This window comes from Oryctolagus cuniculus, chromosome 6 (genome assembly GCF_051225735.1).
Source record: "Oryctolagus cuniculus isolate XC-2025 breed Fujian yellow rabbit chromosome 6, ASM5122573v1, whole genome shotgun sequence".
Classification (NCBI taxonomy): Eukaryota; Metazoa; Chordata; class Mammalia; order Lagomorpha; family Leporidae; genus Oryctolagus; species Oryctolagus cuniculus.
Window position 1 is genome coordinate 25210302 of NC_142872.1, and position 27471 is coordinate 25237772.

At 49.3% G+C, this 27471-nt stretch overlaps 1 protein-coding gene, 1 long non-coding RNA gene and 1 pseudogene across 2 annotated transcripts in view; 2 read left to right on the top strand and 1 right to left on the bottom strand.

Moving 5' to 3' along the window:
• The first annotated feature begins 1183 nt into the window (after nt 1-1183).
• The window catches only part of LOC149126060 (uncharacterized), a 51226-nt gene continuing 24938 nt past the window's right edge, over nt 1184-27471 (top strand). The window contains exons 1-2 of the long non-coding RNA XR_016236140.1: nt 1184-1309; nt 10202-10339. This is a non-coding gene — a long non-coding RNA (uncharacterized LOC149126060). The remainder of the gene's footprint in view (nt 1310-10201; nt 10340-27471) is intronic.
• On the top strand, nt 11783-13181 carry LOC149126061 (F-box/LRR-repeat protein 21 pseudogene; annotated as a pseudogene).
• LECT2 (leukocyte cell derived chemotaxin 2) lies at nt 19586-27147 on the bottom strand. Its single transcript, XM_002710106.6, has 4 exons — nt 26887-27147; nt 24480-24576; nt 22396-22541; nt 19586-19864 (listed from the first exon to the last, which is right to left on the bottom strand). Exons 1-4 carry the CDS (start codon nt 26930-26932, stop codon nt 19698-19700), a joined length of 456 nt encoding a protein of 151 aa, XP_002710152.3. The 5' UTR covers nt 26933-27147; the 3' UTR covers nt 19586-19697.

Sequence of the window (27471 nt, forward strand, 5' to 3'; positions counted from 1 at the left end):
TCTTCTGATCCAGCTCCCTGCTGATGGCCTGGGAAAGCAGCAGAGGATGGCCCAAGTGCTTGGGCCCCTGCAGCCATGTGGGAGACCCAGAGGCAGCTCCTGGCTCCAGCCTGGCCCAGCCCCTCCTTTGCGGCCATCTGGGGAGTGAGCCAGAAGATGGAAGACCCCTCTCGCTGTCTCTCCTTCTGTCTGTCTCTGTAAGGATACCTTTCAAAAAAGAAAAGAAAAGCATAAACAGACTCCATAACGTTAGCAAAAGGAGGAGATTCGAATATGTTGTGTATAGTTCAATTTCAGATTTTTTTAAAGATTTATTTTTTATTTGAAAGAATTAGAGAGAGAGAGAGATCTTTCACCTGCTGGTTCCGTCCCCAGATGGCCACAAAGGCCAGGGCTGAGCCAAGTTTGAGCCAGAGCCTCTTCTGGATCTCCTGCATGGGTGCTCCCAGGGACTTGGGCTGCCTCCGCGGCTTTCCTAGGCCACCAGAGGGGCGGTATCAGAAGCAGAGCCACCAGGAATCGAACCTGCGCCCTTGCGGGTGTCGGAGCTGCAGGCCGCGGCCCTACCCGCTGCTCCACAAAGCCGATCCCTGATCCCAGAGTTTTAAAATAATGAGGAATAAGAAAGAAGTTTGAAAATCCTTAGCTCTCGCTCCGTACCTGTGCACGGAAGGCCCCCGGAGCCGTACAGCAGGGACAGCGCTGTTCCCAATTTGCGGGTTCAGAAACTTCCCCGTGTTGGATACTGACGGCGGCTGAATACCCTGCACACGGAACCGGGGGTTCACCGCCGTGTGTGGAGGATAGCCGGCCCGGGTCAACCGCTGACCATCAGCAGCCTCTGCCACCTAGGGCGCATCCCCGGGTCTTCCGGAGCCCAGAACGCGCGAGGAGCGCTCCACGCAGCGGCCTGGAGGCGTGGCGGGGCCTCTGGGGGCGGGGCGAGGTGAGGGCGGGGCACCCGGGGCGGGGCGGGAGCCGCTGGAGAAGGGCAGGGCCTCCGGCAGCGAGGCGAGGCAAGGGCGGGGTCTCCGGGGACAGGGCGGGACCTCTGGGGGCGGGGCGAGGTGAGGGCGGGGCATCCGGGGCGGGGCGGGAGCCGCTGGAGAAGGGCAGGGCCTCCGGCAGCGAGGTGAGGCGAGGGCGGGGTCTCTGGGGACAGGGCGGGGCCTCTGGGGGCGGGGCGAGCTTGGGGCCGGCCCGTGGGACGCCCGCGGTCGACGCGCTCCGGGGCGCTTAGCGTTGCGGGTCGCGCTCCGAGGACTGGGTGCTTCTCGTAGCCCGCCGCGGCCCGGTTACGTCTTTGAAGGTAGCCTTTCCTCCGGGGTGGGCAGAGGGACCTCCGGCCGTCGGGGCAGCCCCCTGCTTGGTTTGCCATTGAGGTGCGGGCTTCGCGGGAGCGTCCGTCTGCGGCGAGCGTGAGCCCAGCGCTGCTGCACGCTGAGGGCCGCACACCTGGCGGCGCGCAGGTGCGGGCGCCCGCGTTCCCCTCCGGCACTGCGGGAACGGCAAGCGGGCTCTGGCTCTCCCCGTGTGTTGGAGGACTCTCGCCTTTTGAGAGCCGGTGTCCAGGATATGACATGGAGAACTAAATTACCATGATTTTCTCTCAGAAACGTGTTGCAAATACCTTGATGGAGCCACCCGCGTTAGTTATCGGCGCCCTGAGCTGGCTGCGCCAGCGGAGGCCGGGCCCGGGCGGCTCCCGGCTCCTCCTGCGGGCGGCGTGGGCGGCCGGGCAGGGAGCAAAGCGAGGCCGCCCCGGACCCTGGACCCCGGCCTCCCGCCCAGGGTCTTCCGCTGGGGCCCTGGGGCCCTCTCCCTTTGCACGCCGCAGTTTTCCCACAGCTTATTTAAAAATAAGCACTGTGAGGGAATGTGTGAAGGGCTGGCCAGAGTGAAGGCGTGAGGACACCAAGACCAGGGCCGGCCCTGCTGGAGGAGGGTTTGTTTGAGGTAAACCCTCCTTGAAAGCTGGGTGATATTTCCAGTTGATTCAGGGATCTTTTGGACTTGCTCATTCTTACTCATCTAAGAGCAGATTTCATGTGTTTCTTTGGTGGGGTCTAAGACGATAACCACACTAACTTCCCTCCCCCTCCCTCCGCCATCCCCCTACTTCTCTCCCTTTTTTAAAGACTTTTTATTTTGGAGGCAGAGTTACAGAGAGGGGGAGAGACAGAAAGGTCTTCCATCCGCTGGTTCACTCCCCAGATGGCCGCAGCGGCAAAAGCTGAGCCAAAGCCAGGAGCTAGGAGCTTCTTCCAGGGACTTGGGCCATCTCTTAGTGCTTCCCCAGGCCGTAGCAGAAAGCTGGATCGGAAGTGGAGCAGCCGGGACTTGAACCGGCGCCCATATGGGATACTGGCACTGAAGACGGCGGCTTTACCTGCTACCTTGGCCCCAGCTGCTGCACTTCTGATCCAGCTCCCTACTAATGAGCCTGAGAAGGCAGCAGCAGATGTCTCAAGTGCTTGGGCCCCTGCATTCTCAAGGAAGACTCAAGAAGCTCCAAGTTTCTGGCTTTGGCCTGGCCTAGTCCTGGCTGTTGTGGCCATTTGGGATGCTGGCTCTGCAGGCGGAGGCTTAGCTGACGATGCCATAGTGCTGGCCCCGTAAAGACGTGATTTTAATCCACTTTAATCACGGGCTTAATCCACCACTAGGCATAATATCCAGCGAGTAAAAAGGAAGACTGCAATTGATGTGGGATCTTTATTGTTTGTACAGCTTGTTGTCTCCCTTAGAACCTCACAGTTTATGGGGGCTGCCGAGACCGTCAGTGTTTTTGACAACATCTGGTATGGGATGCAGGCGTCCTAAGGGGCGTGTTAACTGCAGTGCCAGACAGCTGCCTCGGCTTTGAGTTGTTGCTCTCTTACCTGTGGTTTTCTACCTGGGGTGTCTGTTTGACAGTTGAAAACGTGAAGCTTTTTAAAGAACCTTCGGTGTGTTCACTTGGCACGCAGGGAGAGCCTGATGACGGTGCGGAAGGCAGCTGCCTCCATTTTTCTCGCTTTCTGTAAGTGGCGCATCACTCGATGGGGCCTCTTGTTTTGCCGGTGTCCTCTCGTTGGCCCTCAGAATTCCAGACGGTGACAGCAGCCAAGTTCCTTCAACCGCCGGCTGAGTAATGGATGTGACCCTGAAGGGGTCAGCGACCTGAGCCAGGTGCTCATGAGTATCTTGTTGCCCGTGTAGGGGGCGCGCGCATGGCAGATGACTTCAGTGTTCCCCAGCATGAAGAATGGCCATTCTGGGAACTCAGCAGAAAAGTGTCCACAGTGAACAAAGTGGTGTGTCCTGGGGGAGGGGGGCGGGTCTTTCTTGGTGCCAGCATCCTCTGAACGTGTGCTCTGTGGCCGCTTGATGGCTGAGTGGGGTATGAGGCTGGGAGGGGCAGCCTTGTCCCTGAGAACCAGGGCCGTGGCTGACAGTGGGGTCCCCGGTGGCAGCGGGGCAGTGGGTGGTGGACCTTGAGCCCCCGTGCGCTCCCCTGGCTGTGCCTCGAAGCCCTGCGTACTGGGGTTTTAGAGGAATGAAGAGCTGGCAGGTGAGAGCCAGCAGAGAAGGAGGAGGAGTTTTCGGTCAGTGGATAGGTTGCCCTGCAGGTAGCTGACTTTGGCTTCTGGGTTATGGTCAAGCAGTGCTTAATGTCAGATAGTGAATCACAGGTCAGAAATACGCCCATATTAAATAAATCTTTCATTAGGTTTGCAGAACCGTGTCAGTTATGACACTGAATGTTCTATATGTCCATTGCTAACACTGGTGGATGAAAGGAGGGTTAAATAGTTAACCAAAGTTAATGTTTAGAATCACTCTCACCATTACCTTGCCTTTCAAATAATTATATACTTGAAATACTTCAGTTTCTTATATAAAATGTATGTACAGGATAATCATATATACTTTTTTTTAAGATTTATTTATTTATCTGAAAGAGTTACAGCAAGGCAGAGGCAGAGAGAGAGTTCTTGTATCCACTGGCTCACTCCCGAAATGGCCAAAATAGCAGGAGCTGGGCCAATCCGAAGCCAGGAGCCAGGAGCTTCTTCAAGGTCTCCCCTGTGGTTACAGGGGCCCAAAGACTTGAGCCATCTTTTACTGCTTTCCCAGGCCATAGCAGGGAGCTGGATGGGAAGTGGAGCAGCCGGGACTTAAACCAGCACCCATATGGGATGCTGGCACTGCAGGTGGCAGCTTTACCCGCTACGCCACAGCACCAGCCCCTGTATGTACTTGGATATATCTGGAATTCAAACTTGTTGGAACTTGTGACTGTGGCCCAAGCCGGCTACTACCTGGAGACGCCTTGTTCCTTGTCTGAGGGACAGGGCGCCTTTACCGTTGCTTGTGCTGACTCTGTCCCTGCCCTTCCCAACGTCTCTTCCCGACGTCTCCGAAGCTCCTAGGTTGTGACTGTTATCTGAAGCTTGTTGCAGAGCCTTTGACTTTGTTAGAATTTTGCTTTAGTGTAAGCAGTGAGAACAGTTCAGAAGAACACTTTGGAGGACGGATTGTGAGGTAGTGTGACATCACAGACCACGGCACTTACTGAGCGCTCACAGCAGCCTCGGGGTGTAGGTACCGCGGTTCTGCCTGCTGTGCCTGTGAGAAACTGAGGCATCGAGCGTTTATCCCTGACAGGACCCCAGGGTCAGCCAGGGACAGAGCTGGAACTTACCCTGGGCTTCTAACTGTGCTGCACTGACCCCAGAACTCCCAGGAGTTCTTACTCAGCACAGTTGCAGCACTGTGCTTCCTCCTTTGGGAGACAGTAAGGTGCCATGATTGCCCAGGAAAACCGGTGCACACACTGCTCCCTCTGCATTTCTTCTTGAAAGGGTCCCCGGCCACTTCTGGCACACACGGACTCAAAGCCTGTGCCATTCTGTTCTGTCCCATGCAGCTTGTCCCCGCTGCAGTCGTAGCATTCACCCATGTATTTCTTTTCTTTTCTTTTTTCTTTTCTTTTCTTTCTTTTTTTTTTTTTTTTTTTTTTTTTTTTTTTTTTTTTTGACAGGCAGAGTGGACAGTGAGAGAGAGAGACAGAGAGAAAGGTCTTCCTTTGCCGTTGGTTCACCCTCCAATGGCCGCCGCGGCCAGCGCGCTGGTGAAGATGGGACAATGTCATTCACAACAGATGAACTGCTCCTCTTCGTTGTGTGAACATTAAAACCTGCTCAGGGGCTGGGTACTTTTTCTCACATTTCCATCAACCATTCGCCTCCAACTGTTCACTAGAAAACGGAGAGTAGTCGAACACGTCTCGCATGTCCCTGAGCTGACAGGTGTGGCTGTGTGCCGAGGACACGGGAACGTGAGTGTGCACCCGCTCTCCCAGCACTACGGTCGAAATGGGTGCCGGCACCGCAGCTCACTTGGCTAATCCTCCACCTGTGGCGCTGGCACACCGGGTTCTAGTCCCGGTCGGGGCGCCGGATTCTGTCCCGGTTGCCCCTCTTCCAGGCCAGCTCTCTGCTGTGGTCAGGGAGTGCAGTGGAGGATGGCCCAAGTGCTTGGGCCCTGCACCCCATGGGAGACCAGAAGTACCTGGCTTCTGGCTTCAGATCAGTGTGGTGCGCCGGCCGCAGCGGCCATTGGAGGGTGAACCAACGGAAAAGGAAGACCTTTCTCTCTGTCCTTCTCTCTCACTGTCCACTCTGAACAGGTTTTAATGTTCAGACAATGAAGAGGAGCAGTTCATCTGTTGTGAATGACATTGTCCCATCTTCACCAGCAGCGGAACAGCCACAACTTGGCTCCTGCTCTTTCCTGAACCAAATGTGCACGTCTGCAGTCCTGGGCACGGGGTTTGCCTTCCCACGTGCCACTGCGTGGTTTTCAGCATCTTCCCTTACTAGATGGGGCCTGCAGCCTCCGTGTGCAGGAGGTGGAATGAAGTCTTTGATGTTCCAGGCCTTTGGAGAAAGTTTGAATTTGAACTGGACCAGACAGCTGCTTCGTGTTTTCAGTCCACTCATCCTGATCTCGTGCAACAGATAATCAAGCAGCATCCGCCCTCCTGCAGTCAGCTTTAAAGTAAGGAAAAGAGCGCTCAGTAGAGAGAGTGACTGACTGACGTTATTAACAGCAGTTTTGTTTATCTGGATCCTTCTTTTGAAGCAGTTAATGAATTTTGTGGAGTTTATCCCAAATGGTTTCCTTTTTTCTGTAGTTATTTGCATATATTAAGATGTACAACTCGACCTATAATTTGAATAGCTTAGACTTTGGCTTTCTTCTTCTGGATGGTCTCATTAAAATTCAGGAATGGGGAATGGTTGGAAAATTAATTTGTCATTGTCTCTTTCTCTACAATCTGTGACATTTTGTATAAACAGAAAAATATTTATATTTTAGCTTGAAGGGATCAATAAAATTGTGCAGGGCAGTCTATTAAGAAATATAATGCTAGTAACTTTCTCAGGAGTTACCTTGGAGAAATTAAGCTTAAAAATTGTATTGACAGGGGCCACTGCTGTGGCATAGTAGGCTGCGCTTCTGCCTGTGGCATTAGCATCCTATAAGTGCACCGGTTCTCATCCTGGCTGCCTTTTTTTTTTGACAGGCAGAGTGGACAGTGAGAGAGAGAGACAGAAAGAAAGGTCCTCCCTTTGCCGTTGGTTCACCCTCCAATGGCCGCCACGGCCGGCGCACTGTGGCTGGCACACTGTGCTGATCCGATGGCAGGAGCCAGGTACTTCTCCTGGTCTCCCATGGGGTGCAGGGCCCAAGCACTTGGGCTGTCCTCCACTGCACTCCCTGGCCACAGCAGAGAGCTGGTCTGGAAGAGGGGCAACCGGGACAGAATCCGGCGCCCCGACCAGGACTAGAACCTGGTGTGCCGGCACCGCAAGGCGGAGGATTAGCCTATTGAGCTGCGGCGCTGGCCTGCTCCTCTTTCAATGCAGCTCTCTGCCATGGCCTGGGAAAGCAGCAGAGGATGGCCCAAGTCCTTGGGCCCCTGCACCCATGTGAGAGACCTGGATGAAGCTCCTGACTCCTGGCTTCAGACTGGCCCAGCTCCTGCCACTGCCAGGCACCTGGTGGAGGAAGTAGGGGCAGCGGGGATGCCCACCAGCACTGCACAGGGCCTCTGTGTGCGTCTCAGCTGTGGCTGCGCTGAGAAGTCTCTGAGCTTGCTGCCATGTGCCCGGCTGTAGGCTGGGCCCGGATTACTAAGCAGAAAGAGAATGCCGCCAGCAGCCTCCGCCACAGCGGTCTGGCCGCCACTCGGGTGCCGCCGGCCGTCCTGAGCCACTTCTGCTGGCGCAGCCCCTCTTCCAGTTACTGCACCACTGGTGTTATCTTCTTGACGTCATGCGTCAGTACTTGAAACTACCTTACTTATGTGTTTAGTATGTTTATTCTCTGCTCCACACACCAAAACTCCCTAGAGGAAGAGCTTTCACTTGATTTACCGTTATAAATCCAGAACTAAGTGTTCCTGACAGGTGAGAAGTGCTGAATTGTGGTTGTCGGTAAAGCTGGCGCGTGGAAGCCTTCCTAGAGCAGAGGATGGAGGGTGATGTGGTTTCTCGCTTGTAAGCTGGATCCTGGTTGTCTTGTAGCAGGCATTTCTGCAAGCCTCTTTATCTTTGGAAAACAGATACACTGAAAATAAAAAAAGGGTGATTGGGGATTAGAATGACATAAGGAGTCATGGCAACTCACTACTTCTAAGTAATGATTTCCTTGGTTATGAACTACAGAGTGAGGCGGGCCTGAAGTGCGTCCTAAATTCTAGAAGCATCTCTGATGTGGCATATCAGCTTCCAGGGCCAGCTTGAGGTTAGCCAGTGCCGTTACTGGCACTGGGTCCTGGGAATTAGCCAGCTTCATTTCAAACTCTGCCTTCACAGTTTAAATGAGCTCTGGGGCTTCCAGCACATTTTTGAGTTGACATTCAGCTTTTTAGTTTGTAAACTAAGGAAAAAATAAGGTAAAAGTACAGTGTTCACCGAGCTTATACAGTGCTGGACATTGGGGGACAGCATCTGGTGCATTGGTTAAGTTGCTGCTTGGGGGATACCTGCATCCCATATTGGAGTGACTGGTTTGAATGCTGGCTGCTCTACTTCCGATTCTAGCTTCCTGCTACGGTGCATTTGGCAGGCAGCTGATGATGGCTCAGGTGCTTGGATCCCTTTCACCCGCATGGGAGACCTAAACTGAGTTCTGAGCTCCTGGCTTCAGCTGTTTGGGGAGTGAATCAGCAGCTGGAAGATCTCTCTCCATCTGTTTCTGTGTCTCTCTGCCTTTCAAATAAAAATGAAAATACACATTTTTTCAAGTATTAACAACTCTATCATTCTTCTAATGAAATATGTACTCCTGTTCTTAAATTTATCCTTTAAGACTAAAGCAGTCCATCGAGAGTTGATTAAGACATAAATCTTATATTCCTTTTTAAAAGTAACGTGTTTATCTTTTTGTAATTATTTTGGCACCATAAAATTTGGTAGAGGTCTAAATTTGTGTGAACCGGTTTACAACAAGTGGAAATCAGTAAATATTCTTTTTTTGATAGGCAGAGTGGGCAGTGAGAGAGGGAGAGACAGAGAGAAAGGTCTTCCTTTTGCCGTTGGTTCACCCTCCAATGGCTGCCGCGGCCAGCGCACTGCGGCCGGCGCATCGCACTGATCCAAAGGCAGGAGCCAGGTGCTTCTCCTGGTCTCCCATGGGGTGCAGGGCCCAAGCACTTGGGCTGTCCTCCACTGCACTCCCTGGCCACAGCAGAGAGCTGGCCTGGAAGAGGGGCAACCGGGACAGAATCCGGCGCCCGACCGGGACTAGAACCCTGTGTGCCGGCGCTGCAAGGCGGAGAATTAGCCTAGTGAGCCGCGGCACCGGCTAAATATTCTTACAAATAAATGACTACTTGTAACTGGTTTAGTCATTCTAATAGAGACAATAGAACTTTTAGTAGAATCCAGATTGATTTTTGAAATGCAAACAGCGATCCCACAGAGAATTTGTTTCTAGGTTTTCTTTCTTTGCCAGAAAAGTAGTAGATTTAAAAATCTGAGCTTCTACCTATTTTTGGTTCAAGCTATAAGTGAGCTTTAGTTTATGAATCTTGAAAGCATATAAAAATTCGAATTTACTTTGTTTAGAGCACTTACTCAGAGAAGCATGTCTCTGAGGATTGTGACGTCCGTGTATATTTTAAACAGATTGTTATTGACTGTCTCCCGTTCTTCACCTACTATTTTAGGACTGACGATATGGGAGTGGATAATACAGAGTGAAACTCCATGCCAGGTCAGAAGTTGGGGAGGTGCAGTAACTGTGTGAGGTGTTGAGGGCTGTGTCGTTCTGTCTCAGTGTTCACCCTCTAGTGTTGCAGTGTGAGAGCGACACAGACAGGGTGTCCATGAAGGGGCAAGGCTGCGTTCCAGGCAGACTTTATGAACTCAGAAGTTGGAACTTCGGGTAATTTTCTATCCGATGTTACTCCTTACAAATACTCTCTTCAGCTATCCTTAGCTCCTAACGGTACACAGATTATGGACTGATTTGCCAATTCCTGTTCTAGGGTATAAATATATATACTTTGATACTAAAAAGTCTATCCTTATGTTTGAAAAAGCTGGAAAACATGTTTTATGAAATTTTTATGATTAATTTTTTAACATTTTAATCTGAGAGGCAGAGAGAGAGAGAGAATATGAGAAACTCCCATCTACTGGTTCATTCCCCAAAAGCCTGCAAAGCCCAGGACTGACTGTCTAAAGCTGGGAGCCAGGAACTCAGATTATGTCTCCCAGGTAGGCGGCAGGGACCTACTGACTTAAGCTGTCACTTGCAGCCTCCCAGAGTGCGCATTAGCAAGAAGATGAAGATTGAACGCAGAGCTGGACTCCAACCCAGGCACTCCAGGCCCCCGCCAGCCATGTGGGAGACCTGGTTGGAGTTCCAGGCTTCTGGGTTCAGCCTGGCCAAACCCTGTCCATTGTGGCCCTTAGGGGAGTGACCCAGTGGTTGAAAGATCTCTGTTTCTCTCCATCTCTCTCTCTCTAACTCTGCCTTTCAAATAAATATTTTAAAAAAGAGCTTTGGAACAAACAGTAATGTGTTGATTGCTTTTACTATGTTACTATTCACGTATATTAACATCATTTTAATTATTTAGCTGAAGGTGTTGATTTTTCAGTAACGTTTTGTGATTTTTTTTTTCTTGTTGCCACGCAAGTCTCCTTGTGTGTCAGCGCTCACAGTTTTTGTCAACTCGAAGTCATTTTCATCAATCAAAATTGAAGACCCCCAGTGGATGATCTTTCATTGAAGATTCTTGTGGCCAGTGACAGCTACACTCTTAAGATTCCTGAAAGTGAGTAGGTGTCCTTGTGTTTTGTCCATTGGTAGGTTCTGCGTTTTAAAGATTAAATGATTTTTCATAATAATAACAGTGGGATTTATTATTTTTATTTTTATTTTTTTTGACAGGCAGAGTGGACAGTGAGAGAGAGACAGAGAGAAAGGTCTTCCTTTGCCGTTGGTTCACCCTCCAATGGCTGCCGCGGCCAGCGCACTGCGGCCGGCGCACCACACTGATCCAAAGGCAGGAGCCAGGAGCCAGGTGCTTTTCCTGGTCTCCCATGGGGTGCAGGGCCCAAGCACCTGGGCCATCCTCCACTGCACTCCCTGGCCACAGTAGAGAGCTGGCCTGGAAGAGGGGCAACCGGGACAGAATCCGGCGCCCCAACCGGGACTAGAACCTGGTGTGCCGGCGCCGCTAGGCGGAGGATTAGCCTAGTGAGCCGCGGCGCTGGCCGATTTCTTATATTTTTTAAAAAGATTCATTTCTTCATTTGAAAGGCAGAGTTACAGAGAGAGAGATCTTCCATTTGCTGGTTCACTTCCCAAATGGCCACAATGGCCAGAGCTAAGCTGATCCAAAGCCAGGAGCCAGGAGCTTCATCTGGGTCTCCCACATGGGTGGCAGGGGTCTGGATCAGAAGTGGAGCAGCCGGGACTTGAATGGGTGCCCATGCAGGATGCTGGCTCTGCAGGAGGCAGGGTTACCTGCTGTATCACAGGGCTGGCCCCCAGATTTCTTGTTGAAAATTAGGTGCTTCTAAAGCATCTCATTAGAGTAACTTTATTCCAAAGTTATCTTAATCTGCCAGCCAGAGATACTTAAACTTAAATCGCTTTTCCTGAGAGTATTTTAATCCCATGTATAAATACATGAGAGCATTTAAGAAAGTTCATTGAAAAATGGAATTAAAAGATAAGTTTGTTTTGGTGCAAAATATTTTTAAATCTGTACTTATTTTTTGAAAACCCTTTGTGTGTGTGTGTGTGTGTGTGTGTGTGTGTGTATCTGTACCTTGTGTTACATACATAATTATGTATCGTGGCAACCATCTCCTCAGAAACCATTAGATACCTGTTTTAGTAAATAACCAGTAATACCAAATTTAAATTTATAGAATGGCACATGGGGGAATTCTAAGAAATTCATAGAAAATGTGTATTATAAAATAAGAGTTCATGGATTTCTTTTTTGTTTTTAAGATTTATTTATTTATTTGAAAGAGTTACACAGAGAGAGAGAAAGAGATCTTCCATCTGCTCATTCACTCCTCAGATGGCCGCAATGGGTGGATCTGCACCACTCAAGAGCCAAGAGCTTCCTCTGGGTCTTCCCACATGAGTGCAGGGTCCTAAGGACTTGGGCCATCTTCTACTGCTTTCCCAGGCCATAGCGGAGAGTGGATGGGAAGTGGAGCAGCCGGGACTTGAATTGGTGCCCATGTGGGATGCCGGCATGGCAGGCGGCAGTTTTACCTTCTCTGCCTTCTAGTGCCAGCCCCAGGAGCAAAAATCCTCTTTCACCAGCACAGAGCTTAGCTCCATTCCCACTCACCTTTGCAATCACGGTCGCTGCGGTGTCCCTGCGACCCCATCTCCCACAGGACTCCTGTGCATCGCTGATCACTGCTGACGCCTTGGAGAAGCGGCCTTGATCTGCTGCCTTCTGAGTGATGAATCCTCTGGTGCGTCTCCACGTGGATGTTGTGAGTGAGGGCATGGGGTGGACAGCCTTTCCCTGGGTCAGGAAGGGCAGCTGGGACGCCCTCGTCCGGCACTCCCCCGGGATTAACATTGTCATGTACTTCTTACACGAAGAGGAGACATTCTTCCGAGAAGAGACTCCCATCATGCACCTGTGTTTCAGTGGTGCAGTGAGCAGAGCCATCCTGGGCTGGGAGGGCGGCCACTGTCCATGGCGCACCGAGCTGGTGGTGTGTGGTGTGTGCCGGGGAGCTGCAGCCTCTGATAAAGAGCTGATCTGCGTTGCTGAATACCGTGCGAGCTTCATGTCCTTGGGCCTCCGCCAGTGCCAAGTCAGCTGCCTGGCCTTCACTGAGTTCATGAGGCGGTGGGGGTGGAGCTCGCCCAGCTATGTCACGGGGGATGTGCTGGTCCCTGAGGTGAGGACTGCCTGGAGGAAGCTCACGCCGAGGTCTCTGAATGCCTGGGCAGAGCATGGTTCCCCGAGCTGCTGCTCGTCAGGGAGCCGGGCCACCAGAACTGTTCGCGCAGCACGACTGGCTGTTCCCTTTTGTGCGGGTGTGCATTGTAAGATCCATTGCTGAAATATTTTAGGTTAATTTTATTTTTGACAGGCATAATTAGGCAGAGAGAGAGACAGAGAGAAAGGTCTTCCTTCCGTTGGTTCACCCCGAAATGGCCGCTACGGCTGGCATGCTGCACCAATCCGAAGCCAGAAGCCGGGTGCTTCCTCCTGGTCTCCCATGCAGGTGCAGGGCCCAAGTACTTGGGCCATCCTCCACTGCACTCCCTGGCCACGGCAGAGAGCTGGCCTGGAAGAGGAGCAATCGGGACAGAATCCGGTGCCCAAACCGGGACAAGAACCCGGGGTGCTGGGGCCGAAGGCAGAGGATTAGACTAGTGAGCCGCGGCACCAGGCGCTGGCCCTAGGTTAAATATTGAGATCGTTTGCAAACTATCTTGATGGATTACTGCAGAAACATTTGAAAAGACATGAGAATTTGAAAAGCCAGCCATCTGCAGTGGGAGCACAGACAGTGAGTGTGGACCTGTTGGTCCATGTGCTCAAAGCTGCCCGTGGTTTCCAGAGTGCTCAGCCTTCCCTAAAGGCATATTTTAGCTAAATTTATGAGACTGAGCTTGCGATCCTTTATGTCTTTTACCGAACAGTTTTGTATTATTTTTGTTGTTTCTGGTTCATCTTGGCATGAATACATATTACAAAATTAAATTTAAAAACTAAGTAAAATCAAGATACAACGATTTAATTACACTTATAAAATTTTAAGTACTACGTAAGATCATCTTGTGATTCAGCAAACAACTTGTAATTTCCAATATACTTTGAATTCCTCTTTATTAAATTACCTTGGGCGATAACTGGCATTAGATTCAATAATACTAATTCATGCCGCAGAGGTTCTGTGAAAAGGAAAACGCTGCCGGGACTGCCCGTTGATGAAGTGCACCGCCCAGATGCAGAGGCCTGTTAGGCAGGGTGTGTTTGGGAGGCACTCGGCGTTCACTGGCTGCCTCCTGTGGGCCTGGGACCCTGCCAGATCCTTTGCTCAAGCGATCCCATACTTCCGTGACAGATCAGCCTGTTCACGGCTGCTGCCTGTGGCTCCGGGATGAGGACGTGTCCTTACGTGACCCACCAGGCCCCGCGAAGGCCATCTCTTCCTGCCGCCTCTGCCTCCCCTTCACGGAGCTGCACCTGCTTGGTCCCTGCCTCAGTTTCTCGGAACTGCCCCACCGTGGTCCCCAGGGAGCTGCGCTGCTCTCTTCCTGGCAGCACTGCACCCTTGGAGCTTTCCTCCCTAGAGGCCTGCGGTGGTGCTGGGTTGCCACCCACTCAGCTCAGGTCCTTGGCGCAGGGGCGTCCCTCACTCATTCCGTGGCTCTTCGTGAATATGCTTATCACGGCTGTCATTTACTGTGTACATGTCTGATGAGTCCACTTAGCCTCCACAGTGGGCTCCCATCAGCTCATGATCACTGCCGGGTTGTGCCTACTGTTTTGTCCCCAGTGTCCAGCTAGGTGTGGAGCACAGTAAATTTACTAAACTACTTTTTCAAATTCTTCCCCTAAGTACTGCCCCTATATCTTAAATTTTTAAGAAGTCAATTCAACTAAAAAAGAAAAAAAAAATAGAGGGCTGGCGTTGTCGTGTACGTGGTAAAGCTGCCACCTGCAATACCAGCATCCCCTGTGGGCTCCAGTTCAAATCCCGGCTGCTCCAATTCCAACCCAGCTCCCTGCTAATGCAGCTGGAAAAGCAGCAGATGGCCCAAGTATTTAGGGCCTGGCCACCCATGTGGGGACCCAGAAGAAGCTCCTGGCTTCCTCCTGGCCTATCCCTAGCCTTTGCAGCCATTTGGGGAGTGAACCAGTGGATGGAATGTCTCTCTCTGGATAACTGCGCTTCAAGTAAATAAATAGAAAGTGAAATGTGTATATTATTTTTCAGTTTGGAATATTTTTCTAACTAAAAGAAGTTTTTAAATATTCTTACTACTAAGCAATGACGGTACCTTGTGACTTGTAAGTGAAGATTTTGTGTCCCTTTGTTCTGAGACGGTGATCATTGCCACTGCTCTGTCTTTCTCAGGGGCTCTGCCTGGGCAGGTGTCTGCTGTCCCCTGGCCTCTCTCGTTCCCAGAACAGGAGGAGGAGGAAGACCTCAGTCAACAGCAGTGGCGCTGGTGGCGTCACTTAAAAGTAGAGCCACTTTCTTGCAGCCTGAGCTGCTACTATTGCAGATCACATAGTTTACAACTTTGGATTTCAGGGGTGTGCAGAGGCAGCATAGGCTAGAACCTAAAATCTCCTTGAGATAACGGAGCAAACAGATGGACGAGAAATGGCTTCACCGAGATGGGGAAGCCGCAGGGCGATGGGAGCATTGCAGAGGTAGGGCTCGGGCTTCACCCGGCTTTCCTTTGGTCTGCTGTCCCGGGGCTGGGGCCGGAAGTGCACTGTGTCTCCCCACGTGGAGAGGCGGCAGAATGCCTGCGGCGTCTGTGCTGGTAATAAGGCAGCAAACCAAGAGGGACTCACGAGGGGAGCCTGCTAGCAGGAGAGCTGCTCACTGCCGCGGCCTTTCCTGCACGGTGAGAAGTCACTGCTGGAGACGGGGCCAGCAGTTGAACCTCGCAAGCTCGCAATATCTTGAATCCGAGAGAAAAAGTAACGCAGGATCGTCAGTTCATGTAAATTACCCGGCTGGCCTCACTAGGTTGATCAGGGAAGAGCAAAACGTTTCTGAGATAGCCAAAACCAAGAGAATATAGAGTATTTTTAATTCTTCATCTAGTAAAAATTAAAGCTGTCTTCATTACTTTGGAAATTGTTTACCTCAACAAGAAGATTCTGGATAAATGAATGCATTTGATATTAGATTCAAACGTTAGTCTTTAAAAATCTGTTTAGAGCACTAAGCAAACTTGTGCATGTTAAAAATGTGTCTTTGCTTTTGGTAGAGGATTCTGGAAATGTTTGGGTAATTTTGTGGGCAAAAGACAAATGGAGGGATGGGCGTGTGGCATGGTGTTGAGATGCCTCTCGGGGTGCCCCTATCCCATAGCAGAGTGCTGGGACCCGGTCCCAGCTCCGCTCCTGGCTTCACACTGCTGCTAATGCACACCCCGGGGTGGGGGGTGGTGGATGATGGCCCACGTCCTGGGGTCCCTGCCATCTACACGGGAGACCCAGGATTCGCCGCCCATGCAGTTGCAGGTGTTTGGGGAGTGAGGCAGCATGTGGAAGCGTTCTCTCTCTATACCTTTCAAATAAAAGTAAATAAAATTGAAAAATCTTCTAGAAAATCAGGGGAGAGAATGTAGGGAAAGGTGGTTACGTAGATTGTACCAAAGGAAAACAGAAACAAGATTCTCAGAGTTTTGCTTTTCCTGGTTCGTGAGCCTTGCTGGCTGCATTTGTACTGCATACCCTACCAAGAGAGTGAGACAAAGAGAAGCTGATTGTTAGATGTGTGAGCATTGCTGGTGCTTTGCCAGTGAGTGATAAATAATGAAGGATCATTCCTGCAGCGCGCCTTGCCTCTTAATTGATCTGTTCTCTTGTTTTCCTGTTAACTTCCTACAGTTAGCATTGTCAAAGTAGCAATCGATTTTATTCACATTATTAATTCATTACTGAACCTGACAATGCTTTTGAAGTATGTATTGTAGCCATGTTTAGTATGAGAAAGTGAGCCACTCTATTACTTCTCTGTTGTTCCTACCTTTATAATATTTGGATGAAAGCTGAGCATTTGACATCTAAACCCAAGATCAAGATTTAAAAAAAATACTGACATAAGACACCAGGGGGCGCTGTTATCCAATTCTTCCTGGTGCCCGCCAGGGAGGCAGACAGGTAGCCTTCTGCCTTGGGGAAGCTCCCCTTCCGAGTGAACAGCGTCCACGTCCACCTGTGTTCTGCTCTGTAGATGATCGCTTCGGAAGGCTGGTTCTTGGGGGCTCAGCATATGTTTCATTGTTGTAATGCCTCAGAGCTCCTTTTGAGATTGCCTGTGTGTTTCCCTGTCCTCAGTGGGACCACAGCGTTTATCTTTTGAAAGCAACTTTAATTTCTGAAAACAACATGAAATTACTGGTACCAAGGAGATGAAGATGGGAAGTAGTCAAATCAGACGGTGCTGATGTAGTGGTCTTTGCTGTAACCAAAACAAACACAGAAACTGCTCTTAACTGTCTGCTCTTATACAGGGTGTTCTGAGCTGTGGGGAGTTAAAGGTGCTGACTGTATGACAGATTCCCAGCTCCCAGAACCGTCTTTGTTGTCCTGGCCACTGGCATGTACGTTGTGTGCCCCTGCAATGCGGAACTCCTAATGATAAACACCCACGGGGTCACCTCCCTGGGAACCTGCCGCGTGGGTGGCCACTTCAGTCTTTCCATGCGTCCTCCCTTACCCACTCCTGAAGTCACCAGTGTACATTATTTCCTTACCTCTTCATAGAATGTTATTACACAGGAGTATATGAGTCCTTAGAAATTTGATTGTAATTGTTTTAAGTTTATAAAAAGGTATTATGCTTCATATGATCTTTTGGGCTTTTTTTAAAAATTTATTTGACAGAGTTATAGACAGTAAGAGAGAGAGACGGAGAGAAAGGTCTTCCTTCCATTGGTTCACCCCCAAAATGGCCGCTATGGCCGGAACTGCACCAGTGCGAAGCCAGGAGCCAGGTGCTTCTCTTGGTCTCCCATGCGGGTGCTGGGCCCAAGCACTTGGGCCATCCTCCACTGCACTCCTGGGCCACAGCAGAGAGCTGGACTGGAAGAGGGGCAACCGGGACTAGAACCCACACCCATATGGGATGCTGCTGCCACAGGCAGAGGATTAACCAAGTGAGCCACGGTGCCGGCCCCAGTGATCTTTTGGACTTTTAAAAAAACTTTATATTGGGGTCAGTACTTTGGCACAGTAGGTTAATCCTCTGCCTGTGATGCTGGCATCCCATATGGACACTGGTTCGAGTCCTAGCTGTTCTTCTTCCCATTCAACTCTCTGATGTGGCCTGGGAAAGCAGTAGAAGATGGCCCAAGTGCTTGGGCTCCTTTACCTGCATGGGAGACCAGGAGGAAACTCCTGACTCCTGGCTTCAGATCAGCTCAACTCCAGCTGTTAATGGCCATTTGGGGAGTGAACTAGTGGGTGGAAGACCTTTCTCTCTGTCTCTCCATCTCACTGTCAGTAACTCTGCCTCTCAAATAAATAAATAAAAATCTTTTAAAAAAAAGCACTTTATATTACTATCATTCATCTATTTTGCTTTGTTTAGCTGAGTTCCATTTCCTGTTACTGTTGTATAACATTGCATTCTTTGTTGAAAAGATTCATTTATTTGAAAGGCAGAGAGACAATGAGAGGGGGAGAGACAGAGACAGTGAGATCCTCCCTCGGCTTGTTCACTTGTTAAATGCCTGCGAGACCCCAGGCTGGACCTGACCAAAACCAGGAGCCAGGGACTCCATCCAGGTCTGTCATGTTGGGGCAGGGACCCAAGTGTATGGGCCATGGTGTGCTACCTTCCCAGGTACATTAGCAGAAAGCTGGGTGGGAAGCAGAGGAGCTGGGACTCAAATCCAGGCACTCCCATATGGGATGTGTGCACTTGAAGCACTCGCTGGCGTTACCTGCTGGGCCACAGTGTCTACACAGTGTTCCATTCTGTAACTGTAACATACTTTGGCCATCTCACTGCTGGTGGACATTTGCCCCAGGTTTTGCCAAGACAAACAGTGATGTCATAAACAATTTCTGCCTATGTCCTGGTGGACAGTTACATCCATTTCTCCTGCAGTTGAGTTGAACTCATTATATTTTCCTTTAATGTATTGCTATCTGCACATACCAGTGGAGTCACAGGGAGTGTAAGCCAGCACTTGGAATGCTGGCATCCCATACTGGAGTGCCGAGTCAAGTCTTGGATCCTCTGGTTCCTATCTAGCTTCCTGCTAATGTGTACTGGTGGCCCAAATGCTTGGTCCCATGCCACCCATATGGGAGGCCTAAGTGGAGTTCCAGGCTCCTGGCTTCGACCTGGCCCAGTTTTGGCTGCTGTAGGCATTTAGGGAATGAACCAGGATACAGAAGATTCTCTCTCTCCCTCCTCTCTGTCTCTTTCTCTCTCCCCTCCTCTCCACCTCTGTCTCTTTCAAATAGAAGCAAAATAAATATTTAAGAAAAGAATACAGTCATTCTACTGGAATTTTCTGTATTCCAAAGAATTTAAGGAAAAATCCACAAAAGTTTCCAGAAAGAGTAATTTAGTCATTTCTTTCTGACTTACTGAAATCCAGGGAGCCAGAATTATGCTGAGTCATAATTTGAATATTTATATGGTCTTCTTTCCTCTTGGAACCTGTTATCAGCATGATTAAGGCAGAGGAATGCAGAGCTGTCCAGTGGGGTGTAGAAATAAGCAGCTATAATATGTATACAGCTGGGTAAGCCCACCGACTGGCCCCCTGGGCCACATCCTAGAGAGAGGCCGACCTCTCTGTTTCTGGTCCTCCCTGGAATGCAGCCTCAGGGGCACGTAGGGTCTGGTTGCATGGCCTGCCATCCCTGATTACCAGGAAACCCGTGACTCCCCCGGGAGCCTGGAGCATGCGGGTGAAGACATACAGGGCCCTTGCCGTCCACATGGGTGGCTCACCCCAGAGTGTGACAAACCCACGGACGTGGCTGAGAGTCTTCACCACTTTAGCTCAAAGGAAGCCTCTGACTTATTGAGCCGCTGTTCGTGAGGTGTCTGCTGCTTCTAGCATTTTACCCACTCCGCAGCCCTACCGTCCAAACACCTCCAGCCTTGCTCTCCTTTCCCAGCAGAAAGGTGGCAAGTTTCAGAGGTGTCAGAAATGCAGTCTGGACCAGCTCGAATGGGCTTGCTTATTTGTTCTAGGTCTTCAGGAGTGAGAAATCTGAAAAACCAAAACCACCTCAGATCCCGTGGGTGACAGAAAGATCAGAGAGCCCCGAGAAATTCGTTCACACCCAAACATCAAAGTGACAATGAACTGAAGTCTAAATGCTGCTTTATTTCTTGCATGAATCCTTGGGAAATAACGATGCACGGCTGGGTTTTTAAGAAGACAGCTTCTGTTTTGGAGGTCTGGGCCTCGTCGCCCAGTTAGAGGAGCGCGGTGGGGTCACTCCCGTCGCAGTTCTCCACGTGTACGTGCGATTGTATGCCGGGGTACACTTTCTGCAAGGGCAGCAGGGTCCCCAGCTTGTCTCCCTTTCTGATAGAACCTCTGTACTTAATTGGCTTGATATAGAACATTTTAATACAGAAACCTAAAAAAAAAAATAAGCATTATTATTTATTCTCTGAGCTTCTGGAGCCCTAAGTCAGAAATTTAAAAAATAAAAACAGGGGAAAAAAAAGAAGTAGAGTTGAATGAACTCCGAGGAGAAATAGAAGGAAATGACAAAATCGTATTTAAAAGAAGACTGACACGTGCCAAAGGGAGAAAAGAGTCTAATGAAAACTCAGTAAAAACAATGAAGAATAATAACAGGAAAACACCAAGTAGCTGGAAAATCGGCCCAGAGTGATGTCAGCTGCAAGACGATCTAACAAAGCTATTAGACTTTAAAGATGAAGGAAGATGGAAATCACCGTGGCAAAAACAGACTTTGCTTAGGATCCAAAGAACTAAAATAAGCAAGGACTCGCCAAGAAAGGTAGAAAGAGAGTAAAATACAGTCATTATAATATGACAGTGTTGGGACTTAGTATATGAGTACTATCTATAAATATAAATGGGCTTATCTATTTTAAAATTTCCCTACTGGCTTGAGAAGCAAAACTCAATTACATGCAGCAAGAAATAAAACACAATGATTGAAAGGGCTAAAAGTAAAGAGCCACACAAGGTTTGCCAACCAAATGGAGGCAATAATAAGACATTAATGGTTATGAACCTGTTACCTAACAGTGGAATTCAGGCCAAAAAGCACTGATACGAGGCTCAGGAGGACAACATATGATGGAAAAGGCCACAATTCTCAATGAAGTTACAGCATTTTCAATTATTCATGCGCTGTGAGCACAGAAGCCAGTTATATAAAGCAGAGACAACAGGAGATGCAAGGAGAAAGGCAGGAAACCACCAAAAATCAGATACACACTACTTTCAGAACAAGCAGCTCAAGTGAGGAAGAAAAAAAACGAAGGTTATGGCCTTGTCCAAGACAGTAGGCATTCACACATGAAGAATTCTGTGCTAACAGTTTCATCAGTCATCAGGGATGTGCAAATTAAAACCGTGATGAGATGCCGCTGCACACTCGGCAGAACGGCTGAGATAAAATGGTAAATAGATGACACCAAGTATTGTGTGTGGAGCCAGTGGACCTCCCACACCCTGCTGGCTGAAGTGTCGATTGAGAAACCCACTCAGGAAAACCGTGTGGCACCATCTACACCTGCGACCCAACAGTTCCATCCCGGCAGCATTCTGCCAGCTGCTGAGCAGGTGATGCCAAATGTGAAGTAGCCATAGGGCAGAATCGAGGTTGCACTGGGCCCAGTGTAAGTTGGTCCTTGTGAAAAACTGCGGTGCTCAGCGGACTGATGGCCTGCGGTGGCCTTTTACATCTCCAGGAATTAGTGTCAGTTTTGATGGGGGACTTTGCCATATCATTTGGTGATGAAAGTAAGACTCTGATTTGCCACACCTAGCAAGATTTCTGTCAATGCAGATCCACTAAGGCTGTAGTTGGCTGCCCACGTGTTGAGTTCAGGAGTCACCATGGTAACCTGTCCAGTGCCGTAACTCTCCAAGTGTCAGGTGAACCTGATGACTGCTTCAACTCTGGTGTCTGCTAAGTGGTGGTGCTTCAGGGGACCCAGTGCAATCGCAGCAGTTTCTGATAGTATTTTGGGCCCACAGAGGACAGCCACCAAGTCGCTCCTCAAGGACTTGGGGGTCCTCACAAAGTGACTCTCCCAGGCTGTGCGAGGACAGAGCCCTCTACCCCACCCCCAGTGGATTGCATAACTACATTAATAGTACCGTAAACTTCCCAATAGCAATTTCAAATCACCTAAAACGGGGAGCCGCCCAAATCGTCCACACACAGAAGAGGTATGTGAGGGGACACTGTATCACTGTGAAGGTGGGTGTCACAGCCTTGCTGTGAAAGGAAAGGGAACCCCCCCCCCAACAAAGAGTGCATTCTCTTTAATTCTATCCTGTTTACAAACAGACAAAACTAACATACAGTGTTATACATTGTGGTTTTTCTTGCTGGCAATAATGACTGGAGGTTAGTGTGAGTGTCCCTGGGGGCTGGTAAGGTTCTGTTTCCTGGGCTGGGGGCTGCTCACCCAAGTTTGTTCACTGTGGGAAAATTCATGGAGCTGCACACTCGGCATTGTGCCCTATTCTGTGAGTGTGCTACCCTTCAACAGAACGGAAGCAGCCACCCACCCCATTCCTGGTAGACCAGGAGCCCTAGCTATACCTGGAACATAGAGGCCTTTGAAAATATTTCATATTCAGGCGTGCAGAAATGCCAGCATTCATGAACTGGAGGGATTTTGGTCATGGTGAGTATTTCTGAAAGTGACTTTGTTTATAGATTTTTCAGAGGGAAACCACATAGGCCACAGGAAGGGACCCTGGCAGTCAGCTGTGGGTTTTGGTGGAGCCTGTACATGAAGCAGAAGTTGTCAGGGTGCTGGAGCAGCTTTGAAAATGCTTGGAATTTTCATTGTGGCTTTGAGAGAAGCAGAAAAGTTGTGTGTATGGAGCCTGCATTAAGTAAGCATGCATCAGCACCTCCAGGCGGCGCCCCAGGTCCGCCCATCACCCCCTTACCTCTCCTGGAAATCCGAACACCATTGTTGATGGCGTTTTTGGTTTTGTATGGTTTCTCCTGGCCCACAATGGTTCCGGTGAATGGCGCCAAGACGGTAGACCCATCAGGGCACAGGACATCCACACCAGGGTGAGGCCTCTGATTTCTAGGATGGAGACAGGCACAGACTGAGAGGAGCTGCCGCGGGGAACTGCGTTTTCTAGGAACGAGGAATCAGTCTGCTGTTCCCAGACTGGGGTTCCACAGATGAGACTGCCAGAGCATGCTGGCATACCTCACTCTGTTTAGCCCCATTTTGTTTGTTTGTTTGTTTGTTTTAATTTAAGGTCTGTGGGTTGAGAGAGAGAGCACATAGGAGAAAGCCATCTCCTGTCTGCTCATTTGCTCCCCAAATGCCTGCATGAGTTTGATCCATGCTGAAGCTGGGAGCCAGGAACCTGCTGCCCCCAGAGTGTACCTTGACAAGAGCTGGAACTGGCAGCAGAGCCAGGACTCAAACCCAGGTACTGCATGTGGAATGCAACATCCCAGCTGTCCTCGATCGCTAGACCAAACACCTGCCCTGTTTAGTTCAGGTTGGACCTCCCTCTTTCTAGGTAGTAATAAGTACGTTGTAAAGACGAAAGCCTTTAAAATAGTACTTGGTATATGGTAAGCCTTAAACATTAGCTATTATTATTTCATGGCATTTTAGGGAAGGGAGGTAGTCCATGTAAGTAAATGTTATAAATATCTGAATCTTGACCCCCTTCAAGACAAATTTGCAAATAATTCTTTGTATGAAAACCTAAAAGTATCCCTTGTTGCCCTAGTCTAGTTTTCTCTTCATGATCTAGAAAAGAAAGCAGTGTTCACTAAACATGGTGTGTCATGCAGGGAGTGGTGCCCCTGGGCCTACGGAAGTGGATGCAGAAGTAGCAAACAGTTATGTAGTGTGAGGTCCTCAGGCTTGCCTGTAGCCACCCCTCAGCGCTCGCCTTATTCTTCCACAGCTGTCACTGTGCCTGCTCCTAGCAGCCTCCTTCCCCTTCTCAGAGGCTCCTGCCTGAATTAGGGGACTTCAGGAAGTTCTTGGAAGATAGAATTAAGACGTTTATGTAGAAGCAAAAAAATTGAAACCCACAGTTTTTTCCATAATATGCAGTTTTCGTGAACTCTATGAAGATGCCTTGTATGCTGGGAGTTCAGGTTTTTTTTTGTTTTGTTTTGTTTTTGTACAGCAAAGTAAGCATTTCATTTCTTTTAGTACCATCTTCCATGAACTTTTTAAAGTATCTTCATACATGTAAAGTAACGTGGACCAGGTTCCAAGTGAAGAGCCAGGAAGACATCATATAGATCAAGGGCATAAACTTAAGCAAACTGGCTGGAGTCTTAATTTTGGCCATTCAGAGGCCGCGTTTACGTGTTTTCCGTATCTTAGTCCTGTTTCAGGTACTGGGGCTGCTTTCCAAGGGGCATCTCACGCACATTAGGGTGCAGACCAGTGATACGGTTGGCCACGTGGCTGTGTGATCAGAGCAGCAGTCCCAGGGTAAGGCAGTGGTTACTGAAACTTGGTGAGCGTGTCCTCCACTATCTGGAGAGACAGAGGTATTCTCTCATGTGCTGAGGGCCAGCCTCTAGCAGTCCACATCCAGAGCTCGGGTCAGTAATACCCTGGTTTGGAGGGAAGAGAATCCAGATGCCTGAGTTCAAGTCCAGCCTTTGCTGTCTCCAGCTGTGCTTCTCAAATCCCTTAGCCCTTTGGTGCCTCGTTCCAAGTTCCCCTTGAATAAACTGCAATGGGAATGTTTGGTTTTACCTTTGGAAAAGCCAGATGAGCTAAGTCAATATAAAGACTTTGTGAGGGAAAAGAACATTGGTTCCCTTCTTTTTTCCTTATTCCATGTTCTGTCCCCAAATCAGAGCTCACATTTGAAGCCAAGTTCTCAGAGTTGTGGCAAAGGCAGGAAGGTATCTGGATGCACCCCTGGGTCCTGTTGTCCCAAGGGCTGTGTGAGCTCTCAGGAAAGCAGGGCGAGGACACTGAGGGGAGGGCTGAGGATGCTGAGAGGGTGATGGCCGTTTGTGACCCCCATACCTTTGAGCAGAGTACTGTCCGCAGCCGTGGCTGTCGCATGCCCGGATCTCGTTGGAAGACTTGCCAGCACATATACTCGCCCATGGCCCAGCCAGTGCTAAACAGAGAAATGTGAGAGCCTCAGATATTCCCAGTCTCCGCTTGCCTCCTTCATCTCCCAGTGAATCCTGAAAAGCCTGCTTTTACTGTCGTTTTCCCATCTCTGTAGTTTTTAGAAAGGTTTTCCCTACAAAATTTTGCATGATTCAGATGTAAAATTGACTTTTTCCGTGGCCACAGGATTCTGTTTTATAACAGAGCTTTTGCAAATATACTTATTTATAAGCATTCACCTTCATTGTTAAACATTGTTTGAGTTTACTAATAAGTGATGCAATGCTTCCGATTCTAGCTTCCTACTAACGTGTATCCTGGCAGGCAGCAAATGATGGCTTAAGTACTTGGGTCTTTGGGGCCAGCACTGTGGCATAGTGGGTAAAGCCACTGCCTGCAGTGCCGGCTTCTTATATAGGCACTGGTTTGAGTCCGCGCTGCTCGTGTTCCAATCCAGCTTTCTGCTATGGCTTGGGAAAGCAGTAAAAGGTGGCCTAACTCCTTGGGCTCCAGCACCCATGTGAGAGACCTGGAAGAAGCTCCAGGCTCCTGACTTCGTATTGGCTCAGCTCTGGCTGTTGGTGACCATTTGGGGAGTGAACCAGCAGGTGGAAGAGCTCTCTCTCTCTGCCTCTGCCTCTCAAATACATAAATAAATCTTAAAAAAAAAAAAATACTTGGGTCCCTGTCATTTACATGGGAGATCCAGATTAGATTTTAGGCTCTTGGCTTAGCCCTGGCTGTTGTGGCTATTTGGAGAGTGAACCAGCAGGTGGAAGATCTGTCTCTCTGCCTCTTAGACAAAATGAAAATAAATGAATAAAAATTTTTAAAAAGCAAAACGAATCAAATATCCTAATTCAAAAGTAACTTTGAAGTGCTATTTTATGATTAGTTCTAATGCTCAAACCCCACCAAAATGTTTGAGTTAAAGAAAGAGGCTCTGGACTGGCCAAATTTATTGAACACTAAATAATCTCCTTCATATTTGCAGTTATGGAAAAGGAAGATTTTAGAAATGATCAGAGGCCAGTGCCACAGCTCAATAGGCTAATCCTCCACCTAGCGGCGCCGGCACACCGGGTTCTAGTCCTGGTCGGGGCACCGGATTCTTTCCCGGTTGCCCCTCTTCCAGGCCAGCTCTCTGCTGTGGCCCGGGAAGGCAGTGGAGGATGGCCCAAGTACTTGGGCCCTGCACCCCATGGGAGACCAGGAGAAGCACCTCGCTCCTGCCTTCGGATCATTGTGGTGCGCTGGCCACAGCACGCCAGCCGTGGCGGCCATTGGAGGATGAACCAACGGCAAAAGGAAGACCTTTCTCTCTGTCTCTCTCTCTCACTACCCACTCTGCCTGTCAAAAAAAAAAAAAAAAAAAAAGATCAGAAAGGTCGAGGCAATTTAGTGTGCAGTGAAGGAGAAAGGAGAGGTGAGGAGGGAGTGGAAGCTATTCTGAAAAATCACAAAGAGGAAAACCTGGAGGAGTGGACTGGCTCTCGCCCCACGCCTTGTGCGAGCTTTAAGTGCGACTTGTCTCTCTGGTGTGGTACACATTGACAGGTGCTCATTTGAATTACATTTCCTGGTTTACCAATTCACAGGGAGATACAGGAATACTACTTAAAGTTTACAGGAAATGGAATTAAAAGGGAAGTTTCCTTGGGTGCAAATAATTTTTGAATTCCATTCGTCATATTTTCATCACACACTTTTTCCAGCAACCTCTGGGAGACCCTTTATGCAATTAACCAACTTAACCGTTCACTTTGAAACACATCAAACAAGCAAAAGCAAGACGCTGCTAATTTCCTCACTGATTTAATTTAAAGACACTTCACCCTTCACTAACGCACGTGCTATGAAGGGAAGCCACAGGGAGTGTCCACCAGACGTATTAATGTTCTTGTGAGAGGTAAGGTTCTGGGGTCTCTTCCCTGGGGGCCAAGCTTCATGATCAACTAGGATATGACCACTCTTGCAGCCAGTGTCTCTCCTGGTCGCTGGCCCATCCCTGGGCGCCTGAGAGTCTGCATTTTCTTTGCTGCGTTGATTTCTGCAGGAAGGATCCCCTTGGTCCTGACCCACAGCAGCCTGAAGCCAGTCCTTACACAGAACCTCCGAGTCCTCCCTCTCATTGCCAAGCACATGCAGGTGGGAATGACTGAGAGACCCCTCTCCCCAGCGTACCTCTCTACTCCGTGTTTAGTGATCTGATCTACGGGTTCTGCTGTCCTTGTGCTATTAGAGACCCTAGAATCTTCCTCAAAACCAGGTTTAACAAGTCAGCCAAACTTCTAGAACTGTGCTTTTGACTTACCAGTGGAAATGGAAACAGCCAGAAGGAGAACTCTTGTGGAAAACATCTGGGTTTTGCCCCCGGTGTGTTTCTTCCTCTAATTAGAATGGCCCGCACACTCTTTGAAGAACATCCAAGTTTGGATGAATATTTCTGGCTATTTAGTCTTAGAATTCTGCACCTCTCTTCTCTTTAATTTAGTGTGAGACACAGAAAACATAAGAGAATGGTGCAAGTCTAATACTCTGTGGTCAGCTCTCTGAGTCCATGTAGGGTCTGTGCAAAAGCCTTTGATCTGAAGGAGTCGATTTCACTGGAAACACTGACTAAATATTAACAGGAAATGATCAGACCAGGTGCAGCTTGATGGTCTTTGGGGCTGTGGTTGGTAGGCCAATATCCATGAGAATGATGGTAGGTTTAGTACCATCTGCTCGTAGGTCTTTTTCATTTTAAGAATTTATTTTCACTTTATTTTAAAGGCAGACAGAGAAACAGAGCTTTTCATCCTGGTTCCCCCTAAAATGCCCTCAGTAGCCAGGGCTAGGCCAGGGCCAAAGCCAGGATCCAGGAACTCCATCAGGGTCTCCCACCTGGGTGGCTGGG